The 24,099-nt window shown below is 32.4% G+C and overlaps 1 protein-coding gene and 1 long non-coding RNA gene across 2 annotated transcripts; both read left to right on the forward strand.

Annotated features, from left to right (window-relative positions):
- Positions 1-2,477: 2,477 nt before the first annotated feature.
- On the forward strand, positions 2,478-3,426 carry LOC105784043 (transcription factor bHLH149). Its single transcript, XM_012609810.2, has one exon. The coding sequence runs from the start codon at positions 2,675-2,677 to the stop codon at positions 3,272-3,274; it is 600 nt and encodes a 199-aa protein (XP_012465264.1). The 5' UTR covers positions 2,478-2,674; the 3' UTR covers positions 3,275-3,426.
- A 12,041-nt stretch (positions 3,427-15,467) lies between these two features.
- On the forward strand, positions 15,468-21,632 carry LOC128036089 (uncharacterized). Its single transcript, XR_008192955.1, has 5 exons — positions 15,468-15,547; positions 19,926-19,990; positions 20,127-20,193; positions 20,294-20,425; positions 21,197-21,632. It is a non-coding gene; the product is annotated as an uncharacterized LOC128036089 (long non-coding RNA).
- Positions 21,633-24,099: the final 2,467 nt, after the last annotated feature.

A 24,099-nucleotide genomic window follows, 5' to 3' on the forward strand; every position in this document is an offset into this window, starting at 1 on the left:
AGGGTGGGTTTGGATGGGGCGATTGGGCGCGGTGCGTTTAGCTTACTTTTTGTCTCACTCTACAGTATCGCTACAGTATCTAATCTTACGGCCACCGTTGTTTTTACACTAACTGCAAATAAACGCACCGTCCATCCAAACTCACCCTTATTCTCTTCCATTTCAATTTAGAATACTACATTTGTTCCTAAAATTAATTTGTGTTGAGCTTTGAGCTGCCCAACAAATATTTTATATTTCATTTTTGCTTCACCAAATTACTCATTAATTATTTATCTTAGGAATTAAGTTAAGATGATTGAAATAACATGCTATCTTAAAGATAATGGCTATTGCTAATTTAAAAAACCTATCCTTCTTTTTCTGATTTAGCCTCTTGTTGCTATTCATTCTTTTTCTTCTTTTTCTTTTGTTACTTTCTAGCCCTAACTTAAAATCATTGCTAAATTCTAATTACAATAAAATATGCTAAAGGTTAAGATGTTGATCATTCTTTTATCTTATTCAACACCAAGCTTTTATTTTTCTTTTGATGTCTAATAAGAGAAATCCGTGTCTTCTATAAATTAATATAGAAAATTGTATTAATAATTATGTCAGTAGTGATGTATGAAATTGTATTGAAATTTATAATTTAAAAAAAATAAGAAAAAGCTTAAGAAATTTGTTGTTGAAAAGTAAATATATTTTGGCGGAAGTAGGTAGAGTTTAGAGGGAAGGTAAAGAAAAATGTTGAGGCATAGTCATAAAATCACAAGCAAATAATTGGGTAGATGGAGGTATTCCTATTTACATTGCATTTTCAATCCCATGATAATTTAATTTATTGAATTCATGATGTTGACCAACTAACTCATACTTTAGCATTCCAATTCAGTTTTGACTCTTGTTTCTTTGGACAATATATAATCAGTGAGTTGATGTTCCATCACTCTACTTTTATTTTCATCACATTTTAGGTAAAGAAAAGTTATTTTATTTGATTTTTGATTAGAAATGTTGGGAATGAAAATAATGGGTAGGGTGGATTTAGATATTTACGAATATTTTTTAAGGAAAAGAATAATGATATTAATTGATATAATAAAAATAATTAAAATGGAGAGAAATGACATCACTAAACTCGAGTTAATAGGCTTTTTTTCATACACTCATGCTTAACACTCCACCTTCTTATGGATACTATTTACATCAGCAAAAAGTGTAAAAATTCAAAAAGGATGGTATAATATCAAAAATAATGTTTGCTTGGAATAAAGTTGCCCCTGCTAAATAATGACCACTCCCATGAATCCAATAAAAATAAAGATGTTGAAAATGTGACAGAAGCCAACCACATTAGAGCTACGCAACTTATTCGAATTCAAAGCATAAATCACCTTGACGCAATCATACTTCACGAGAACTTTGTCGAAACTAGACGTTTTGAGCCAAGATAGAGCCTCGCGTATGGCCAATGCTTCAGCAACCGTTGCACTTCCTGCTGTTGGTAGCTGTCTCGAGACCCCCAACAAAGGTCCATGCATATCACAGATCACCGTCCCAAAAGTATTGTGGATTTGAATATTCAAAATACTACATACATATCGGATTTGAAATGGGTGTAGATATTAATTATTGGATATTCATGATCCAAATTCACTTTAGTTTTACGGATAATAACATTCACGTTACTTCTTTTAATAAGAGATTCAAATATTTGAATTCGTTTATTCCTTCTATTTTCAAATTTTAAATAATATAATTGTATTTATATTTGAATTCAAGTAGTAATACTTTTATTTGGTAAGGGTATTATTTTTAACATATCTTACTACATAAGTTAGCAATAAAATTAATTTCACATGGTAATTTTAATTACTCATATGATTTGTTTTCAACTTGGAAAATATTTTTTACTTATTCTAAAAATAATTTTCTTAATTATCATTCTTATTTCAAGTATAAATTTATATAAATTATTCTTTATGTTATAATAGTATTCTTTTTATAAAAGGAAAGGATTGAATTGTTTAAATTCTAACTTTAAATCAAGATATCAAGTGAACAAAATTTATGTACCACCAAATCAGTAACTTACTTGACATGATATAACACATTTTCAAATTTAAATTTTACAACTCCGTGGGCATTAAAATTTTTCAACCACAATCAACCTTTTTTATAATAGTAACCCTTCATAATAAATTAGTCTTTTTTTTATAAAATCAATTATATTCTTAAATAAAATAAAAATAACAAATATTATTAAGATAAAGTATTTAAATTCTATATAAAAATATAGTAATGAAAATAAATTTTAATAAATGGAATTGTATTGAAAATCATTGACATTTCTGTAACATTCACTGTATATACTCAAAAAAAGGATCCAGTACACTGCCATGGAGTGTTTATTTTAAAAAAGTAAAAAAAGTATGATTATAGAGAAATTAAATAATAATAATAAGAAGAAGAAAGAGAGACAGCGCAGCACAGAAGCTGGAACCCGCGTGTTGTTTTTTTATTAGTTGGTGAATGAGAGAAATGAAAGGGCATGGCTTTTATAAAGTGATTGGAAGCCCCTCTCTCTGTTTCTCAACTCATATCCCAAACCATTAACATAACCTATATCTTTCTTTCCAACCCCTTTCTTCCATCTCCATCTCCTTTCTGCAATTATTCCCAACTTTCCATGGCTTCCTTCACACCCAATCTCGAACCTGCCCCTGACGCCTCTCTTCAGTTCAAGCCCAAGAAACCCAGGATAACCCTTCAAACCCCTTCCTCTTGTCCTTCCAATCAACGCACCCAAAGAATTAAGCGATGGCGGACCCAACGAGACCAACACATCTACTCCTCCAAGCTCTTCCAGGCTCTCCGTCGTTCTCGTCGTACCTCCGCCTCCAGGGAAGTCCACGAAACGGCTGACAGGGTTCTCGCCGGCTTGGCCAGGGGCACCACGCGTTGGAGCAGAGCCATTCTCACCGCTCGCAAGGTGACCAAACATAAGAAAGCCAAGCTCCCTACTAATAACAGGTTGAGGAAGCCCGATATTTACAGAGAGAGGAGGAAAACGACGGCTGTTGAGCGGAAGTTGAAGGTTTTGGGACGTCTCGTCCCCGGTTGCCTGAAACTATCCTTCTCCAACCTTATAGAAGAAACTAGCGATTACATAGCGGCCCTAGAGATGCAAGTTCGAGCCATGACGGCTATTACCGAGTTTCTCTGCGGCGGAACTGGCGGTGGACCGCAGCCGCCGGCTGATCGCCTTCCCTCTAATGTCAACTCTTGAAAAGGTGTTTATTATTAATAATTATTATTTTTTTTGGAAACTGTTTATCAGTGAGATTTTTAAGTTGCTGTATTTTATTGTGTATACATGACTTTTTCTTTCTTTTTGAGCTCCACTTTTGTTTATTTTATTTTATTTTATTTATTTATTTATTTTCGGTTTGTTAAGCATCATTTAATTAATTGATTAGAACATGCCAATGCCAGCTATTTCTTTTTGGGTAGAATAATAATAATAATGTAAAAGCTTATTATTAGTGGCATTTATCAACTTAATTAAAATTTACAAATTTAGGAAAGTTTGAAAAACACCACAAAATAAATAAGATTTGAATTCTGCATGGTACAAGATTTGTGATTTTGATTATTTACTCAATAAGAGTTGAAAACAAAATGCAAGTCATTTTCAACCTTGTAACCTAACTAATCACTTCTTTCACACTCATTTGTTGGTTTAATTAGTTGGAGTGGAACCAAAGAAACACCATTGTTGTGTCGGCAAAAGGGTCAGTCCAATTTTCCAGTTTGCGACAAAGATTGTGTCACCTAAGTGAGATATATTTGCAAGCTATAGAAACCCTAATTTGATTCTTAAATTTTGAATTTTAATGTATGTATTTTTTTTTTTTAAAAATCATAGTGTAATAAATTTGTATAGGATAGGCGTAATGGGGGGTTTTTATGAGCAAATTCAGGCTCACAACATGTGCCCTTGATTAAGTAGCCCTTGGCAGTCGCAGCACATGTGCCTCCATGGCCCTATTACATTTTGAAGTGCACCCACCCTTCAAATGGCTTGCATGTGCCCCCTCTCTTTAACCCCTTCAAAATTCACATGCCCATTTATGATATAGGATCTTTATTTCCTATGATTCTTTACTATAATGCACCCATTAAATTCCAAATTGAATTTAATTAAATCTTTTTTGAAACGTAAATTTTTCCTCTATTCACCGGTCACTTTTTTTTTTGAGAAGGAATTTCGAAAGGTTTATTTTGGCTCTTTTAGTTTAATAAAAAAATAATTTTATTTTATTTATTATATCACCTCAAAAATTTAATGTTTGTTAGTTTTTCTGTGTGACATATATGTGGCTTGGCACTTAGATGACACGTTAATATTTAATTTTAAAAATTTTAATATATATTTTAATAATTTTAATGATTTCTTATTTTTAAAAGTAGTTTGTATAGTTTTTAAAATTTTAAAAAATAATTAAATGTTGACATGTCAATTTTCGTTCACATGGTAATATACGTGTATGATTAGTCAGCAAAATTAAAAGAATATTAATTTTTCTATTAATTTTAAGATGATTTAATAAAAAAGAAAAATTAAAAATTAAAAAAGAAAAATTAAAGGAAGAAATAAAATAATTTTTTATATAAAATTGACATTTTCAAAAGAAATAGCGAAAATGGAGTGAAAGAAATAAGGTTGCGATGGGATGGAGGGGTGATATATACCCCACCAATGGAGGAAGGGATGATGACTCAAAGGAGGAATCTCTTTTTCACATTTAAGGGCTAACACGTGTGGTAACATGAAAGCCAAGCTGTCTGATTTTGGGATTGGGACATGTGGGATGCTTGCTGGTCAATAGAAGTTTTGGGCATGCCCCATTTTGCAAATTTTATATATATATTAGCAATCAAGGACCACATGCGCTTGTTCTTTTGTGGGGTGTGTTTTTCTATATTTCTTTTTCTCCAACAATTAATATTATTATTTTGGATTCATAGGCTCATGCATTGCCTAATTCACCCTATTTTCACATGCAACCATGTGCCTTCGTTAAACAAAAACAATGTGAACGCAACCAAACAAAAAACATGCCCCCATTCTACTTTTTCTTCTCCAACTAACATGTGTCTTATACAATTACCTCAAGTAATCGGCGCCACTCACTTCAATCATTCTCATCTTTTCTACATTTTTAACCCCCAACAAAAAACCCTTTGAGAGACTTTATCAACTACCATACATAAAAACAAATTCAAAGCAGTATTTATATTTCATGTTTAAACCACGCCAATAGCAAGACTAACACACGTTGAATCATATCCACTTATGTTTGAATTAAATTTTGCTTAGATTTAAAACAAATATATATAGAGAGAGAAGGGGCGGGGGGGGGGGGTAAATGAGAGTCAGGCAACGCACGCATGTGTAATTTACATTACCATATATATATGGACTGCAAACTACCAGTCTTTTGCAAAACAAAAATGCTGTCTTGTCGTCTCGTCCCTTCTTTCGCCTTGTACTGCAAGGAAAAGATGGGACTTTCTCCAACGTCACCTTTATTCAGGTGAATTTCTATTCACTACATTTTGGGATAAATACCCCCCCCCAACCTAAACTTGTTACTTGTTTTCTCCATTACACTTGTTTTCAGTTTCTCCAAGGAGATCATGTTGGCTTCATCTGTTTTTTTTTTTTTGGGGGTTGCTTCAATTCAAGCTGTTGTTGATTTATTGTTGTGAATTCTTGTGTTTCTTAAAACAGTGGATGTTAGAAGAATTTATGACCATTTTTCTTCCAACTCTTTTCTTTACTTCATCTTGGTCACCTACTTAATGCCACTATTTATTTGCCTACCCTACTATATATATAAAATTTAAATCATCTCATTGTATTTTGCCTTTTAACACCTCCACCCCATCAATGGCCTGGCCTCTACCCCTATTGAATTCCAACACTAAATTGGAATTAATGTTTCATGTTGAAATCATAACCTAAACAAGGTTGATGTCAGAAATTTTTTTACTACAACCATCATAATTGAATTATATAAAATTTTAAGTTAAAATGTAATTGTGCCACCATATGAACTTATAATGTTAAAATATTTAAAAGAATTATCCAGCAATTATATTATTTTTGGGCCAAACCCCTGATCGACCCTATAAAAATTATTATTCATTTTGATGATCATAATTAAACCTGAATCTTTTACTTAAACAACATCAATTTAATTTTTAAAAAAATATATATATTAATACTAATAAAAGCTAGGTTTGTTTGTCATAAATTTTACTAAAAATGAAGAAGACATTGACCTGAAAACGTTGTTAATAGGAGATGGCGAATAATAAATATAGAAGATATGGATGGATAGATGAATGAATGAAAGAAAAGAGGTGCTGCAAAAGAAACAAAGAAAGAAACAAAGGGCAGAAGAAGGTCAGGTGAGCAGGTGGTGGCGGTGGTGGGCAAGGAAATTTCATTATCTCGACTTGTTGTTTTCTCTTGATGTAAGTTGTGACACGTATGCCTTCCAGCGTGGCATTGCCACATTTCCCTATCTTATTATATGATCACGCCATGTGTCACCTCTTTCATTGGATCAACCACCGTATATTCTTCTTCGCCCTTTTGCATTATTCTCCAGCAACACAACACAAAGTCATTACTATTTCTCATAAATTAAATCGTCACATTGCGGTTGGATTAACACCCTTTGCATCCCGCAAATGAGATTATTTAGTTGATTTTGAATTAATGGAAAGCAGTAAAGGAGGAAACAAGGAATCGCTTTTGAGTTGTCAAAAGGGCCAACCGCCATAAGGATATAGAGGGGGAGGCCCCAACAAAGAGGGGACACAGAGATAGGGGTAAGGGCGGAGGAGGAAGAGGACAAAATGTATGTCAAACAAACAGGAGGGTTGATTGGCAGTTTTGGCCACATGTGGAGTTAAAAAAAGGACGGTGGTGTGGTGTGGTAGTGATGGTGGTGCAGTCGTGGCCTCATTCATAGGCACACAATGTCCTTAATTATGAATGACTCCTTATCTAGTGACAAAAAACAAAAGAAGGTTGACCCTCTCAACATCTTAGCGACATTTCCCACACGTGGATCCTTGGTGTCTTGGATTACGACCCTTCAACTTTTGCAAACCCCTTCTTCACGCATTCACTGCCCCTTTACGATAAGAGCCGTCTCTATTCTGGCAGGTGGAGGTAGGGTAAACCTTTGCAAAATGCACATTTTGGGCTAGGGTTGGACCAAGAGTCCTTTTGAATTCATGACTACGTTGGCCCAACATATTATCCTTTAATAGTGGGTTAGTGAATTGTATATTTTGTACCATAAACATATTTCACCAAAGAAATATTTAATTCAGACAATGAATAGATTAGTTGATTAAGTAAAGAACAACTTGGGATATATATACATGTATGGATGGTGGAATACATATCATCATCCTTCCAAATTTTAATTTGATTTATGACTGAATGTTACCATACAAGTAAACCCTTTCATTTTGGTCTCTCTCCATTTAGCTCTAGCAATCAGAAAGTAAGTGCCTAAAGCATGATGGATACATGTAGCTACATTCCTATGCTTAAATTAATCCCAAACTATGGATTCAAAGTGAAGTTCTTCTCTATAAATCAACCCGCATTTCGTGTCTTTATGCTTTTTTTTTAATAAGAAAAAAATTTATATCAAGACATTAAATTTAAGATTATTTAATGTGAATCAACACTTCATTTTAATAATTTCTTATATCAATACACCATGAACTTAATTACGTGTATATATGCTTTTTAGAACAAATTAAAATGAGACAAATTCAAAATTAACAAGATATGCATGATGATGGAGTTACTTTTTATAATTCGTGATTAAAGTATGTTACTGAAAAAAAGTTGATAATAAACAATCTGCCTAAGGTAAACTATTCAATTGGTCATCTAAAAGAAATAATTGTAATATCATTGGATTTGGTGCCCTAAGTATAGTATATTCGTTTGTATACTTGTAATTTTTCAAATAAATTGGTTTAATAAAATCATTCATGAATTGCATTAATACACTTTGTATATTGTACTCAATAGTTTTTGCATGCAAAGCAAAATGGAAGCAAATATTAGCTCATTGGTTATCTAATGTTTAACTAATACTAAGCGGTATTACATGGTCAGATCATAATACGAAAATACAATTTATATTAGTAGATGAACCTAAACATGTCATTAGTCTAATTAGAAATGAGTAAACTGATTGAAAGATCAAAGTCCAATTGGGAAGATGCTTTGTCTTGGGCATCAGACCGGATGACTTCTAGAAGATAGATACATAGATGTGACTGACTAGATCGACAATACATCGGACATGACCCAAGTATAATATATCCTGAATCCATTTATGGATTTATTCACTTGTGACGCTCATAGTGTGACATATCTTAACCTGAGTAGATGATGGATTATGTATGTGTGACTCGTATACTTTGATATAAGTAAAAGCTTGAGTTCAAATAGATAAGGAATCGAAAGTTGGTGCGTTGGGTATGCGACTTTTGCAGTATGTAGCATCATTCACAATAGTGAAGTTCATAGCCTAAGACATGGGTAAGTATATCCTCTCATTGGTATTACATGAAAGTGTTGGATTTGGCGCCCTAAGAGTAGTATTTTCATCTATATACACTTGTAATTTTTTTCTAACAGATTGGTTAATAAAATTATTCATGAATTACATTAATATCCTTTGTATAATGTCCTCACGTGGTTTTTGCATGAAAATAAAAAAGAAGCAAATATTAGCTCATTGGTTGTCTAATGTTTAATTAATATTAAGTGGTATTACGTGATCGGATTGTAATACAGAAAGACAACTTATACAAGTAGACAAACCTAAACATGTCCTTAGTCTAATAAAAAATGAGCAAATCGATTAAAATACTAATATGCCATCTATCAACTCCAATTGGGAGATGTTTTGTCTTAAGTATCGAAGCGGATGACTTCTAGAAGTTAGAGACATAGATGTGACTGAATGGACTAACAATACATCGAATTGGACCAAGTTGAATAGATCCTAAACCCGTTTATGGATTTATTCACTTGTGATATTCATAGTATAACATACATTAATATTGAGTGGATGATGGACTATGCATGCTTGACTCGTATACTTTGATGTAAGTAAAAGATTGAGTTCAAATAGATAAAGAATTGAAAGCTGGTGCGTTGAGTATGTAGCATCATTCACAACAGTGGAGTTCATAGCCCAATAAATGGGTAAATGATATCTTCTCATTGGCATTACATCATAGATGAAAAGTAAAATGTGGCCACGAGTTGTTTGTCTTTATGATGAATGACTTAATTATTATTTGATAGTAATTGACGTTTCATGAAGGAAAATGTAATGGTTACCATGATATAAAATAGGATCATATTGGAAGAACGAATTTATCCCAAAGAGATTAAGGATATCTTATGAGGGTAACACATCTATGACAAGGTCATTGGATGAGTACTGATTAAGTAGCTTTCGAAATGGTATGTTATTATGGAGAGCTTAGTCATGATATTATAGTGGAATGACTTCATGACTAAATGAGTTTATAATTAATAGGTGAAAAGCTGAAACTTAATTATAAATCATTTGAGCCCTAATTACACATGTCCAATAGGTCCCTCCACTAGCTCGTTGAAACAAAAAATGAATTGCATGTTGAATCAAATAAACATAAATGAATAGAAATGACAAAGTTAGAAAAATGAGTTACATTCGAAAATGAATGTGGTTTCTTACTAAGTATGGAAATCACTTGAGAATTAATTGAAGTTTTCAAATTTTATTTAATTAATTGAAGTTCAAAAAGTAAATTAAATTAATTGGTTATTGTGAATCCGTTGAATGTAAAAATTAAATATATTTTCTCATAAATTCTTTTGTGGTAAAGTTGCCTTGATTTTAATGGAATTAGAATTGTGTTGAGAAAATTATTTAATTGGAAAAATAATTTATTTAAATTAATTTAATAAATAATACTTATTTTAGGACATAGAAAAATAAGTATTGAGTTGGATTAAATTATAAAGTGTTGGGTTAAAAGTCCAAGAAGCACATATAATTGGACCGATTACAGAAGAGACTCCAAACCCCTCATATTAAGTATAAGGGATGACAACCCTAGTAAAATAACTAGTGTAGTGCCCCAAAATTTGAGTTTTGATTTGTTAAATTTTGTTAAGTGATTGCTTTAGTGGTTAAGTGCTTTGGATTTGTATTTGAGGTCATGGATTCAAATCTCACTCTTGGAAATTTTGCTATTTTTGTTCCTATCCTTATCTTTGTACATTTGACTTAAATTATATTTTCGTTCAACTTGTGTTAAGAATGAGCCTACTGGTTCAGTAGTAAGGTGTTAGCTTACCCTTTGGTCTTGTGTTCAAATCTTTGTGTGAAAAAATGATGCTATTTTTGCTTTTGGTTGTTGTTGTTTGGGTGGAAGAGTTTGGGTAGGGTTGGCTTACTAAGGATGTGATTTTATAGGTAGTTGTGATAGTGGGTAAGTTATTTTGTTTTTAAAATTTTATTGTTGCGTTTATCTAAAAATTTTTCCCTAAAATTTTGACTACCGTGCCGCCCCTCAAGCTTTTCTTTTTCACATTCTTTTTCCTTTTCTGTTGTTCTTTTTGCTTCAATTTTTCCTTTCTTCTTTCCATATCTTTCTCTTATTAATTTTACCATGTTAATCCCCTCCACTCCTACTATTCTAAGTTTCGTCGTGTCGTTAATCTTTTAATCAATACGCGTAAGTGTTTTGTATTAAGTTATGGAAGGTTTGAGGATGGAATAGGTGTTTATTTGTGTGATGGGGTTGTATTAATTGTGAAATCCTCTAGATTTAGGTCGGAATTTTAAAATTAACGATCTTCCGACAAATTAGTTTTCTGTGGAAGTTGTTGATTCGTTTTGGGTAAGTAATTGATACTGGATTTGAAGTTAATTGGTGAGCTTAGGTTTAATGGTTGGAGATTGTGGTTGTGATAAATATTTAATTTTGAGGAAATTGTTACAAATTGAATGTTTTAAATGTCGATTTTAGGTTCAGGTATTTACAACATTGGTTTCGCATTAGAAAATATTCAGGTGTGTGTTTCTAACTCGAAACCACCATGAGAAATCTAGAAAATCTAGAAAAATATCAAGTAAATTCGAATATATAGTTTGTCACACAGCCGTGTGGCAGACCGTGTGCACCACACGGCTGTGTGTTAGGCTGTGTGGGTGCACAAGGGTGTGTACGATTACATGGGTAATTTAGGTAGGCCGTGTGGGACACACGGGTTAGACATTTGGGCTGTGTGGGTCACACGAGTGTGTGGCCTATTTTTCTAACAATTTTGATTTAGGGCTGAACTAATCTGTAATTCGTAATTAGGGATTTTGTGAGGTCCATTTTGTTTAAGTAAGACTCAAAATGTGGTACATGTTGATATGCTCGGTATGTGAGTTATATGTATGATATATGTATTGATAATTTTGAAAAGCATGACTATTTCTGTATTCTGTTTATCTGTCCGTATGATTATTTCCATTGGGTTGGGTTATGATATGGTAGAGGAAGTGTTGACAGTTTAATTTATTTGCCTTATCTGGTGGCTTAGCCACATACATCTAAATCTGGCAGTTTACCGCATATTGTATTTGGCAGCTTGACTGTGCTAATTCTGTAAAGTGACGTACGCTCACTTATTGGTGTGTGGGGTTGGATGAGTACTTTATACCCTCACTTAAAGTTAAAAATGAATTAAAAACATAAAAACAAAAGGAAAAAAGAAACAAATGTTTGTTCCATTCATCTTTTTCATCGGGAAACAAAAATAAAAACACCAATACACTGTTTTTTAAGCTCCTAGGTTCGACCAAGTTCTTCTTCTTGCATGTAGGTATAATTGAGGTTCGTTTTTAGTGAAGTTTATGTTTTTGAGATCGTTGTAGCTTAATCTAGCTAACTTGGGTATTAAATTGTAAAACTGTTAAAGTTTTAAAATGTTACCATTGATGAAGTTTTTAAGCTTTTGGTGTTAATATGCTACTTTATAAGCTTAGAGATGAACTAATGACTAATTTGTAAAGTCATATTTGTTAGTTTTGAGTTTAAGGAATAAATTAAAACTAATTGGATTTGGCTTGAAATTTCTATAATTATTGAATTTGAAGGGCTATAGAAGGGTGTAATTTAAAATAGTTTGAAAATAAAACTTAAATGTTAAAGTTATGGTTGTTTCAATTTTGGGACTAAATTTAATAAATTGCAAAACTTTAAGGAAATTGTGAAAGGTGTTAATAAGATATCTTATGCGTTAAATAAACCATCATAAGGTATTTAGAACGATAATTTGGAATGAATTATCGTATAAGTCAAGAATTGAACCAACTAGTAGATAATCAAAGAAAAGGAAAAATTGTAGACTAGTCTCCGACACCTCATTTAATACCATTTTTCCAGGTAAGTTCATTTGATGTAATATATATAATTGATATTTTATGATTGAATTGTATATTTATGTTAATTGAATATATTTTGAATTTGTATACGAATTGGCAAAAAAAAGGTGAGGAATAGGCTGAATTGCAATAAATGATACTGTTGTGTAAATTATGCCAGATGGATGATAGGATAGGATAAAATTGACATGCTAGAAAGGTTATTCACATGTTGTACGAGTTATGTAAAAGAAATGATACTGAATGCACTCATATACAGATAAAATGATTGTTATTGGAATCCAACATTTGTTGCGGATTACCGAGTTTGTCTCTACGGAGACCACTGTTACTGATTATCTCTACGAAGATCTAGGCGTGTTTTGGAGGGATGTGTAACCAACAGGCTAATCACTTATGTGCTTAGGCGTGTTTTGGAGATATAGCTCGAATGAGCAACTAGGTGTGTTTTGGTGGTTACCCGTGTATCTGAATCTGTTAATTAAGTTCATCGGGCTTAACGATATAATTAAAAGTATATGTGAATGATGGTATATATGTGTTGTGCATAGAAATGGCTATAAATGATTCAATTGTTGTAAATGATGTATACGTTGATAAATTTAATTGATATTTTTATTTGGATTCTACGTATTATACTCACCTTATATTTATGAACTGTGAAAACAAGAATGATACATAGTTAGCTAATTCGTTTGTTTATTTATATAATGAGGTGAGCTAATGTTTAAATTCTTTGAACTTACTAAGCATATAAATGTTTATTCTGTTTCATTTTCTATTTCTGTAGTTCATACAATTTCGGTAGACTTTTAATTGTTCTAGACTCAGTTATATGGCATGTATATAGGTTTGGAATTTCATTTAAGATATTTCGAATGCTCATGAACTTAGCCTAATGATGATATTGATTATGGATGTTTTGGCAAGGTGTATATATATACGTGAGTAGATAGCATTTTGTGAGTTAAGTTTGTGGCAAGTGAATGGCCAACTTTGAATGTGGTTTGCTTGATTAGTTTGGGACTTCAAATAGGTTATTGATTAGTTTGGCATGAAGTAGGCATCAAATGACATATTTTGTACTACATGACTTGTCCACATGGCCATAAGTCACAGACGGTCTGGTGACATGGCCGTATGTCAACTAGAAAATAAGAAGCTCTAGAATCACACTGTTCCCATTTGTCACATGGGTTGACCATACGCCCGTGTGAGTACTGTAAATTTGGTAAACTATATTTCACACGGCCTTAGTTTGTTGCACGGCCCAGCCACGCGATCGTGTGACTGTGAATGAAATTTTAGTGTTGATCCACATGACTTTAGAGAGTTACACGGTCTGGGCACACGGTCGTGTGACCCTTATTTTGCATGAGTACTTTTATCTTTTGAAAATGTTGCAATTTGATCCCTATTCATTATCGGGGTTAATTTTAGAGCTTTCATAAGCTCGATTTAGAATCAATTTTGTTTATGATGCATGATATATGTAATAATTGCTTGTTTATTTGAATTTTTTAATTTAGTTTTGCATGCAACGGTTCCTTTGACTGTTATAACATCCTATAACTCGGGTTCGACAATCAGGGCAGGTGAGGGGTGTTAAATGGGCTGGTTAAACTAAGGTTAAATAATGAGAAATTTGTAAAAAAAAAAAAAAAAAACTTAATCACCTTGTGAAATTTTAAACCGAAATGAAGATCCTTTTTTTTTTCTTTTCTTCAAGCCTTGGACGACAACATCAAGGGAAGATGATGATTTTCATCTCTCTCCCACTAACTTATCATATATATATATACTTAGATTAATAGATTTAATTAAATGTAATTAACTTAACTTAATTATAATATATAATTAACTTTCTTAAATAAAGAATGAATGGATAAAATCATCACATTCTATTATCTATATTATAAAAATGGTTAAATAAAGAAAATTAGTAATTAATTATCACGAATTATATTTTGATTAAATTAGTTTATTTTATTTTTAACATAAATGAAGAAAATTTATCAATTTTATTTATATAAAATAAAAATTTTCATATTTAAATTTTATTAATTTGAAGTATTTTATTGTCATGTAAACACTATTTTTAAATGTTAATTGATTTAATTTTAAATAAAATAATAATTTACATATTTAGATAGAATAAATATGTTAGTTTTAATAATTTTAAAGATATTTATAACGTTGATTTTAGTAATTAATATGAGGTTCACATTTATATATAGAGTTAGATATACTTGATTGCTAAATGTATAAAAATGATTTTCAGTTGTTTTTAATATTATTCGTAACATTTATAAAAATAAAATAATTTAATATACAACTAAATCCATGTATTTCACCGATATAAGACTATAATATTTGTGGTAGGAATGAACATACAAAACTAAGTGATTTTTGGATCCTGCCAAAAGGCCCACAAAGTCCTAGAGACCATTTGGTTGAAACCGATAAATAGTATAATAAAGGGGAAATGAATTGCATAAGATTAAAGACATAATATATTATGCAGTGTGCCATCGTGAATTTAAGAGAATTGAATGAAATGTTGATTTGGAAAGTGGTGACCCCACCACACCACACCTTCCGCAAGTTATAATGATGATTTACACATAATAATCTTCCACAACCAGGGATGGATCTGAATAAGCTTACTACAATTACCCAAAATAGGTATTCTTCTTTTATTTCAGGAGAGGTGTGACAATGATTAACGTAGAAAATGATGCGAGGGTAAGGGGTATTAAGGGATCAGGAAAAGAGACGCATGGGAAGTAAGAAGCCTCCAAAACCACCGCGGCCTCCTAGGGGTGGCCGATCATTAAGTGAAGCTGATATAAAATTGGTTAGAGAAATTTCGGAACTTTCAAGGTGAAGGCATACAAGGAATGATAGAAGAAAGAAATTAGAGAAAAAGAGAGTTGATAAGGCATCTTCATCACATGCTAGTGTTTTTGCAATGATCATCACCATTCTCTTCATCTGTTTCGTAATCTTTCAAGGTAACCACCCAAGGCTCATTTGTATGTTTTAATCTATTTTTCTTTGCTTAAGCTATCCTATATATATGACCTTCAATTCAATGTGTGGATTAGATCAAAAACAAATCAGATAATCATCCCTTGGATAAATACATATTCTTTGTCCATTCAGCCCCTCTAATTACTTGTCTTGGTGATCTAGCTTTTTCTTTTGTTTATTACAATTGATTAAATAGACATATTAATTAATTATTTGAATAAGGTAATTAACATGCATATCAAATTTTTGAAATTTAGATGTAGTTACCCTACCAATCTTGAGTTGAATGTGTAATATTATATCTATCACAGATATGCTGAAAAGGTTGAAGAATATAATTACTACTTTTGTGTTAAATTGTAGCAGGTAAAGTTCATGATGACATCATATCAATCTTGTTTCTTTCCTGGACTTATTAAGCATCTTGGGTTCTAATGTATGATTGTAATTGGATTAGAGTTCTTCAGATTTGCTTAATGTAGACTAAGGTTTCTATATTTCTCCACCAACATCACCATTCAAACATTGGTTCCAAAAACATTCCAAGAGTTTCAGATTTCAAAAAACTTAATGGATGATTTAAGTTCAATTCTTAAAACTATTTTGCACATAAAAATAAACGAAGGTGTCGGATACTAGCTTCCCAAGTATGAGGCCTTGTTTGAAGAACTTTGAGAAAATTGGTTTGTTCCACATGAGTTTTACAACATTCTACTTATGATGATTTTGTTTTTCCTCTGCAAGTATGTAATGAAACAACTGCTATTGAGTTCTGAATATGTTTGATTTTTTCAAATTTATCAAATGTGGTGCACTACAAATAGACATGGTTTCTTCAATCTAATTATATATGTTAAATGTTGAAGCATATTGACCAGGGATTCAAATTGCGGTTGCAGCCATGTTTTCGGTCGCATTGCGTTTATCGTGGTTGCGGATATAACATATACTATTGCGGCCACTGCGGGTATTGCGGTAGTGAATTTTTTTAAAATTCGCACAACTTATTATAAAACATAATAATTATAATTATAATTATAAAAAGTCAGTTTTAATGATTTTTAGAGTGTTTTCTAACAATTATGAACTTTTATTAATATGAGAACACAATTTTTATAACCATTAATTATTCTTATATTTATTTGCGAATTTTCTAAGAATATTATATTAACTAATAACAAAGTAAAAAATAGGAAATATTAAACATTCATCATATTTAATAAGTTTGAAAGTTTTATAGATAAAATAATTGAAAATTCATACATGAGAGAGGTCTTCAATATTTCTTGCAGTTTTGAAGATGGTGAAGATATCAAAACATTCTATCTTTGCAAAAGGAAAAAGGAATAGATAACGTATAGATTCTCATTAATTATTCCTATTTCCTACCACTTATTCTCACTCTCATTCTACTTTCATATATAGTTTAACATGCTTCGATTCTTAATTATCTTTTCATAAAATATACTCTATTCATTTATCTAAAGATATATTTTAAATATTTTAATATAATTAAAATTAAAAACATTATTAAAAGTTTTCTTTAAAAAAACATACCTTACGAATAGTGATAATGGAATGATTTAGTTTTCACCAATTAGTAGAATGATGAGGAGGATCAGATCCTTCACCTTCACTTTCAGAGCGTTCTTGACTTGATTCTCTTAGCCTTTGTCCAAAAATGTATCCAAAAAAAGTAACATTTTCACTTTGCTTTTCATATAATTGATATGGAGGATATATTTGATGAGGATACATGAGAGGTGGAGGTGGGTGATACATTGGTGGTAGAGGATGCATGTGAGGCTGGTATGGCACACCATAATTAGAAAATGGTGGATAATAACCATATGGTTGTGGATAACTATGTGAAGGTTGAAAATATGAAGGTTGCTCTGGTGGATAAAAACCTTGAGTGCTAGTAGATGAATTACTATACCCAAGGTTATAAGAACCCGATCTCCTACTAGATGAAGAGCCTATAAAAGTATGCTTCTTGCTTTTTCGTTTTGATGGAGCTCTAGGTTCACTTCTATCTCTCCTAGGTTCAGGAAACATATTTCCATCAAATTCTGATCTATCACGGAAATGTCCACTAGTGGTACCGACCCCATATTCTCCTCCATACCGACTAGAAGACCTAATTTCACCTCTATCACTACTATGTCCATCATCGTCATCAATTGGACTTAAACCACCATCATCGAGTCCATCACCACTCTGACTTGGTGATGCACTAGAACTTGAATGAGACAAATTTTGTTGTTGAGATTGATCAACATTCATTTCATCATCAGAGGTATCCAGAGGCAACACACTAACATTTTCACCATCTAACAATGGATTCTCTTTCTCATGAAGCCATTTTGATAGTGGATCAACATATTCAAATATATGATCAAGGTTGATAGAATTAAAACTAGCATTTATATCATCAATGCTTATTATTTTTTGATGCCTTATTTGAAGCCTCATATTATAATAGGTAAATACTAGTTTCTCAAGTTTTTTATACTTCAACCTATTTCTTGCCTTGGTGTGAATATAACTAAATGTGCTCCAATTTCGTTTGCAATTTGATGAAGAAGTTGTTTGACTAAGCACTTTAATTGCCTATTTTTATAACTTAGGAACATGTGCCGTATATTATCCACCACTCAGCTGCATAATATTATTTAAATTTCAAAATAACTTTAAAATATACAATATAATTGAATAATATAAATTAAATTAAATAATTTAATTAACTATTTACCCAGATTCATTTGCTTCCAAGCTCTTTGTGCTTGTGGAGTATCGGATGTCTTATGTTTATCTCTAAATAGTAACAATTGCATAAATAAAAGATAGAGTAAAAATAAAAAAATTATATTTCAAATTACGTAACTAAGTTACAAATAATAGAACTTAAATATAACTTGATTAATCATTCGACTTGAGTGTCAAGAGAAGGTTCTAATCTTTTAATTAGTGATCTTGTACCTTTTAATGTTTCTATTAGTACATTATCGAATGCTCCACCCCAAATTGAAATTGAGGATTGAGAAAATAACCTAAGCATAATTTATAAGAATATCATCAAATAATAATAATCTAAAGCTTAAAATAATAAAATATAAAAATAGTTCTTAATTATATAAAACATTTTATCTTACCAGCTAAATGGAAGTCGGAATGCATAAAATTCCATCTATTGTCAATAATCTTTTTGTACTCGGTGAAATATTAACAATCTTGTTGAATTGCTCACTTAGCTCTATGAACAGCCTTATAAATAAAGCCCATTGTTGGTTTTTCATCACCATCCAGAAGTCTCAATACTTTTACTAGGGGCTCGTAAACTTTTATGAGGTCGTTGGCTTTTTTCCAAAAATCTTTTCCCAAAACAATTTTTTTGGTTTCAAAAGCAGGCCCTGACTTTTGCTGTCCTTATTTTGATCATTTAAATTCCTATATATTCACAAGAAAAATTTTAAAATAATATAATTTAAATTATTTGGAACTAATAAAACCATTAAAGGTTGTTATATTTAAGTAATTATATTAACTAATTATAAAATATTGACCTTTGAATTAAACATTTGTAACGCCCCAAAAATCTCTTATATTTATTTTTGTGTGTTTGTGACACAAATATATGTTTGCTTTAGTGGTTAAGTACTCTGGAGAGTGTTTGAGAGGTCCCAAGTTCAAGTCTTAGCTTGGGCAAATTTTTGTTTTTAAATGAATAAACCCCTATCTCTAATCAGTAGGCTTATAAATAAATTTTGGTGAAATATGTTAGAATGGGCTTGCTGGTTTGGTGACTAAGTGGAGTGCAAATGGGCAGGAGGTCTGGAGTTTGAGTCTTTGTGCAAATAAAGGACTTATTTTGCTGCTTGTGCGTGTAAGTGTTTTGGTTTAGCCGAAGCACTGAAGTGTTTGAGTGGTTTTCAAATTCGGTTGTTGAGAAAAGTGGTGGCCGGTTTTTAGGAGGAGATTATGGGATTTTATTTTTATTTTCTTGTTATCTTTTTTTCAAATTTCAGCTTCTCATACTTTTCCCAAATTTCGGCCTTTCTACTTTTTTTTGACATTTTGAATCCATTTTCTCTGCTGTTCGTTTTCTACTTCACTGCTGCTGATTTGCTCTTCTGGTTTTTATTTTCTTCTCCTTTTATTTGTTGTCGACTGCTTGCTGAAAAACTTCCTTCTTCTATTGCTTTGGCCTATTTATTAATCTAGTCTTTCTCTAAACTCTTTTACGTGTCGTAACTTGTTTTCTCTGTTTTGCTTTTGTGCGTTTGGTAAGTAGTGTTTTTGCCTTTTGTTAATTAATTCTTGGTTAGTGACTAAGGAGATTGTTGTTACTTATGGCAGGCGAAAGGCAGTGAACGGTTTGTGTTGCTGCTGAGGTTGGAGAGTTAAGGACAAAGCTGTCGTTGGTAAGTGGATCATGCTTATTGAACCGCCATCGGTATTGGGGTCTTGATTAAATTATTATTTTACGACTAATAAGGGTGTTTTAATATTCGATTTTTAAGTTGGTAATTGGAGAATCTTTGTTAATTGTGATGACAGCCAAAATTCTGGAGCGAAGGGCTGTGCTGGTGCCAAATTATAGAGGGAAACTTCCGGTATTCGTAAGGTAAGAGTTCTGTTAAGGTGTTAGAAGTATGATTTTCGATTTCAGTTAATTGGTTGTTGATTGAGGTGTATAATACAGTGTTATACTGGTCAATTGATAGGTCTTGGGTGTTTAGGAGTGCTTTTGCAAAGAATCGGAATCAGGTGTGTAAACACAACTTGGAAACAGAAACCGGTGAAAAGCTGAAAAGAAGTGATTGTCGATGCCACATCGGGATGCTGTCACCCAAGTGGTAGGTCGTGTGATCGAACATGGGTGTGTGATCGACGAGGCTGGCCGTGAGCGATTCATGGGCCGGATCGAGTTGGGCTGTGTGGGATTATTGGGCCAGGCTGTGTGATCCACATGGCCAAGGCCATTTTTGGTTGTGTGGGCCCACACGTTTGGCATGCAATATGGGCCTGTGGGCCCATTTTTACTATTTGACTGCTAAGGTTGCACGGGTCGCCCAAGTCGACTGTGAACCTACTATAGGGACAGTAGGGTTACCTAGACCCCCTAATTGACTGAAATGATTGAAAGATTGTTGTATGCCATATGAGATAGATATGAATGCCTGTATGTTGAGCATGATGTATATACTATTCTAATTATGCATGATACCATGACATGATTATATGATGCATTGCATTGGGTTGGTGATTGATATTGATTAGAGGAAGTGTACTGAAAGACTTTTAGCTTAACTTACTGGCAGCTTAGCTACAACTACTGTCTAATGCCGCATTCGGTACTACTTACAGTGTAGAGTTGGGTGGGTTGATTATATCCCCACATGGAGTATAGGGTTGGACGGAGATAGAGTGTAGAGGCTGGTTGGGTAGGATTTTATAACTGCATAACTGTCATTGTTACTGTACTATGATGGGCCAAGGCCCTAATCCTTATTGATATTGAAATGGGCTTAGCCCAAACTGAGATTATCCGTTATTGTCAGTTTGTTTGCATGGGGAATTACACACTGAGTTTACGTAAACTCACCCCTTCTATTTAATCTGTACAGGTAATCCCCAGACATAGGTGGTTCGGTGTGACGGAGGACTCAGCGGTGGCCACACAACCTATTTTATTCAACTTAGTACCTAATAATAATTTTGCTTTTATTTTGGGGGTGTTTTACTGTAGTAATGGCCTCTTTGGATTTTTACTTTTAAATTGGGGTTTTTATTTTTTTTGGACTTACAACTGTTAGTAGTAGGGATAATCAAGTTTTTAAAACCAATCAAAGGTTTTAACAAAATATGCACAAATATGCAAACTGTTTTAAAAAGCTACCGCAACGTGCAATATTTTGCAAACTAACGACTAAATAGAAAATCCCTATTTAGGATTAATAAAAGACAACGACGAGATCTAAACGAAAAATGTTTTAAGCAAAGTTACGGTTATTTTAACATGAGCATCAGTTTTCAAACACACTATCATGTGACATCTTCAGATTCGACCATAACGTCCAGGCCAGGTTTTGGGTGTTTCAACATTTCTCTCAGACCTTGCTTTTGCCTTGTTATCTCTTCAAGTTGAATGAAATAAGTTGCAAATAGAGTAAGAGCGGGTCGAAGTATTTTCTTCCCTTGTTTATACTTCTTCATCAAATAAACAATCCAAATGTGATTGTATATAAAGCAAGGAACTTTCGTTGCCTCATTTAATACTTTTGCTACACTGGGCTTTTTCCCAATATCTTCAAGGCATAAATCTAAACAATGAGCTGCACATGAGGTCCAATATAGATGCTTTCTTTTCAACACTAATTTTTTTCCAACGGCTTACATTGCTGCCTCATAATCAGTCACTATTTGGACAATGTAACTTTCTCCAATTTCTTCTACAACTGAATCTAACAAATTGTAGTAGAATTCAACATCTCTACTACGAACACTTGAGACATCCACCGATTTCAAAAAATTGGTTCCTTTACTGCAATAAACAAGAAGATTAATGATGTGCATCTGATTCAAATTGTTGGTCCAACCATTACACATTAGAGTTGCACCCAATTCTTTTTAGTGAGTTTTTAGTCCATTTACCCAATCACGAACTCGTTGATACTCTGACTCCAAATGCACATCTGAAACCTGATAAGGTGTTGGGAGCTTTGCACCTTGTCCAACTTCTATTGACAATTGAATTAAGTTATACAACCATGGAGAGCTTGCTAATTGAAATCGAAGTCGTACATATATTAAAAATTTAGATACCACTTCACCTATCTTCCTGCGTAAAGTCTTTAAAAGCGAGTCACTGATCTTTGGTTGCTTTAAACTTTTGCTTCTAGCCAATTGAGGTATAGCTCCCCTTAAGGTAAACTCAGACTCACTTGGGATGTATTTACTTGTTCTTTCTCAATGATATTTTCTAGCTGATCCATGAGAAGATCACCTTTCTTCATAAATGTTACTCCAACCACTAGTACCGCGTCTGAATTCTTCCCTTCTATACCACTCGTGTTGTGATTGGATACTTTCTCGAGTTGCTCGTCTTATAGCAGAAACCTCATCAATGAATTACTCGTGTTCATCCTCCTCTCCTTTTAATTGGGATAAGAATTCACCTATTCTCCTTTTTTTGTCTATTTTCTTTGTGTTGCTTTCTTTCAATATATTCATCATACCTTCTCTAATGACAGCTGTTAATAAAATAAAAATAATTCTTACTTCATATTATTCTCAATTTTATATGATCTTTATTGATAAATTTACAATAACATTTAAAAATAATAATAAAGTACCACATATGAGGAACATTGCCGGTTTTATGAGCAATGTGCTCTTTAAATCGTGTTATTCCTCCTTTCACAACTTTACCACAAAGTTTACATATGACATTTCCTTTCGTATTTGGCTCTGGAGTTCTAAAGTGCCAACCTATATCATTACTTGGTGCACCCTATAATCCTTTAGTCGGGAGCTTTATTTTTATTTATATACAAGAAACATAAAATTATATTTAGAAATATAAGAAACTCATATTACTTATATTATCAACAATATAATACAAAAAAAAATTAAACATCACTAACATTAAAATATTAAAATTATTGCATAATCCATAATTTATTTATTTTTTAAAGAACAACACACAATAACCCATTATTACCCGATCACCCAAAACCCAAAAAATAAAAATAAAAAGTTCCCAAAATCCCCCAAGCCCTAAGCCCTAAGCCCTAAGCCTCAACCCCCTTCCCTTTTTTTAAATATAGCTGAAATTTTTTATTAGAGAAAAGAAACCTTAAAGGCAGACTAAGCTACTGTATAAATCGTAATATTTGTGATTGGGGCTAAAGAAATCGCTATGTGCATTTTATAGGTTTTTTAAATGCAAAGCTTCAGTGGTAATATTCGTTATAATTTTTTGCTAAAATTAATTTAGGGTTAGATAAATTGTATTCTTTTGAATGAATATACTATATAGTGAGGAAAAAGCTGCATACAGCCAGATTGTTATTGAAGTATGTATTTTAGTTGTAGGATGGTTGGAGGGACTTTTAGAAGTTGGTTGTTGGATATAGAAAGTGGGAAGCAGTAATCTAGATTCCTCCAAAACCTTTCCCCTTCTCCATAATGATTTTTCATCCCTAACCCAAAGAACATCTTTGCAGATTCAAGACACTAATACCCTTCCTTCACTCTTATCTTTATCAATTGCTTCTTGGGCACACTCCATGTTACAACAATATTTGCATGTTACAACAAAAAGAAGAAAGAATCAAGACAAAAAAAATTCAGGTACTTACTTGAAAATTATGAATTTCTGAAAGTGCAAGTGAGATTTTATTTTAGAGAATTTTGAGATTGTGTTGTGATTTTGTTCGGTTTGGAGTTAGGACAGTGAAATATGGGAATTTCATATTTTACTATTGCTTTTGGATTGCTTTTTTCTATTGATTTTGGACTTCTTTTT

The sequence above is a fragment of the Gossypium raimondii genome, chromosome 13 (genome assembly GCF_025698545.1).
Source record: "Gossypium raimondii isolate GPD5lz chromosome 13, ASM2569854v1, whole genome shotgun sequence".
Lineage (NCBI taxonomy): Eukaryota > Viridiplantae > Streptophyta > Magnoliopsida > Malvales > Malvaceae > Gossypium > Gossypium raimondii.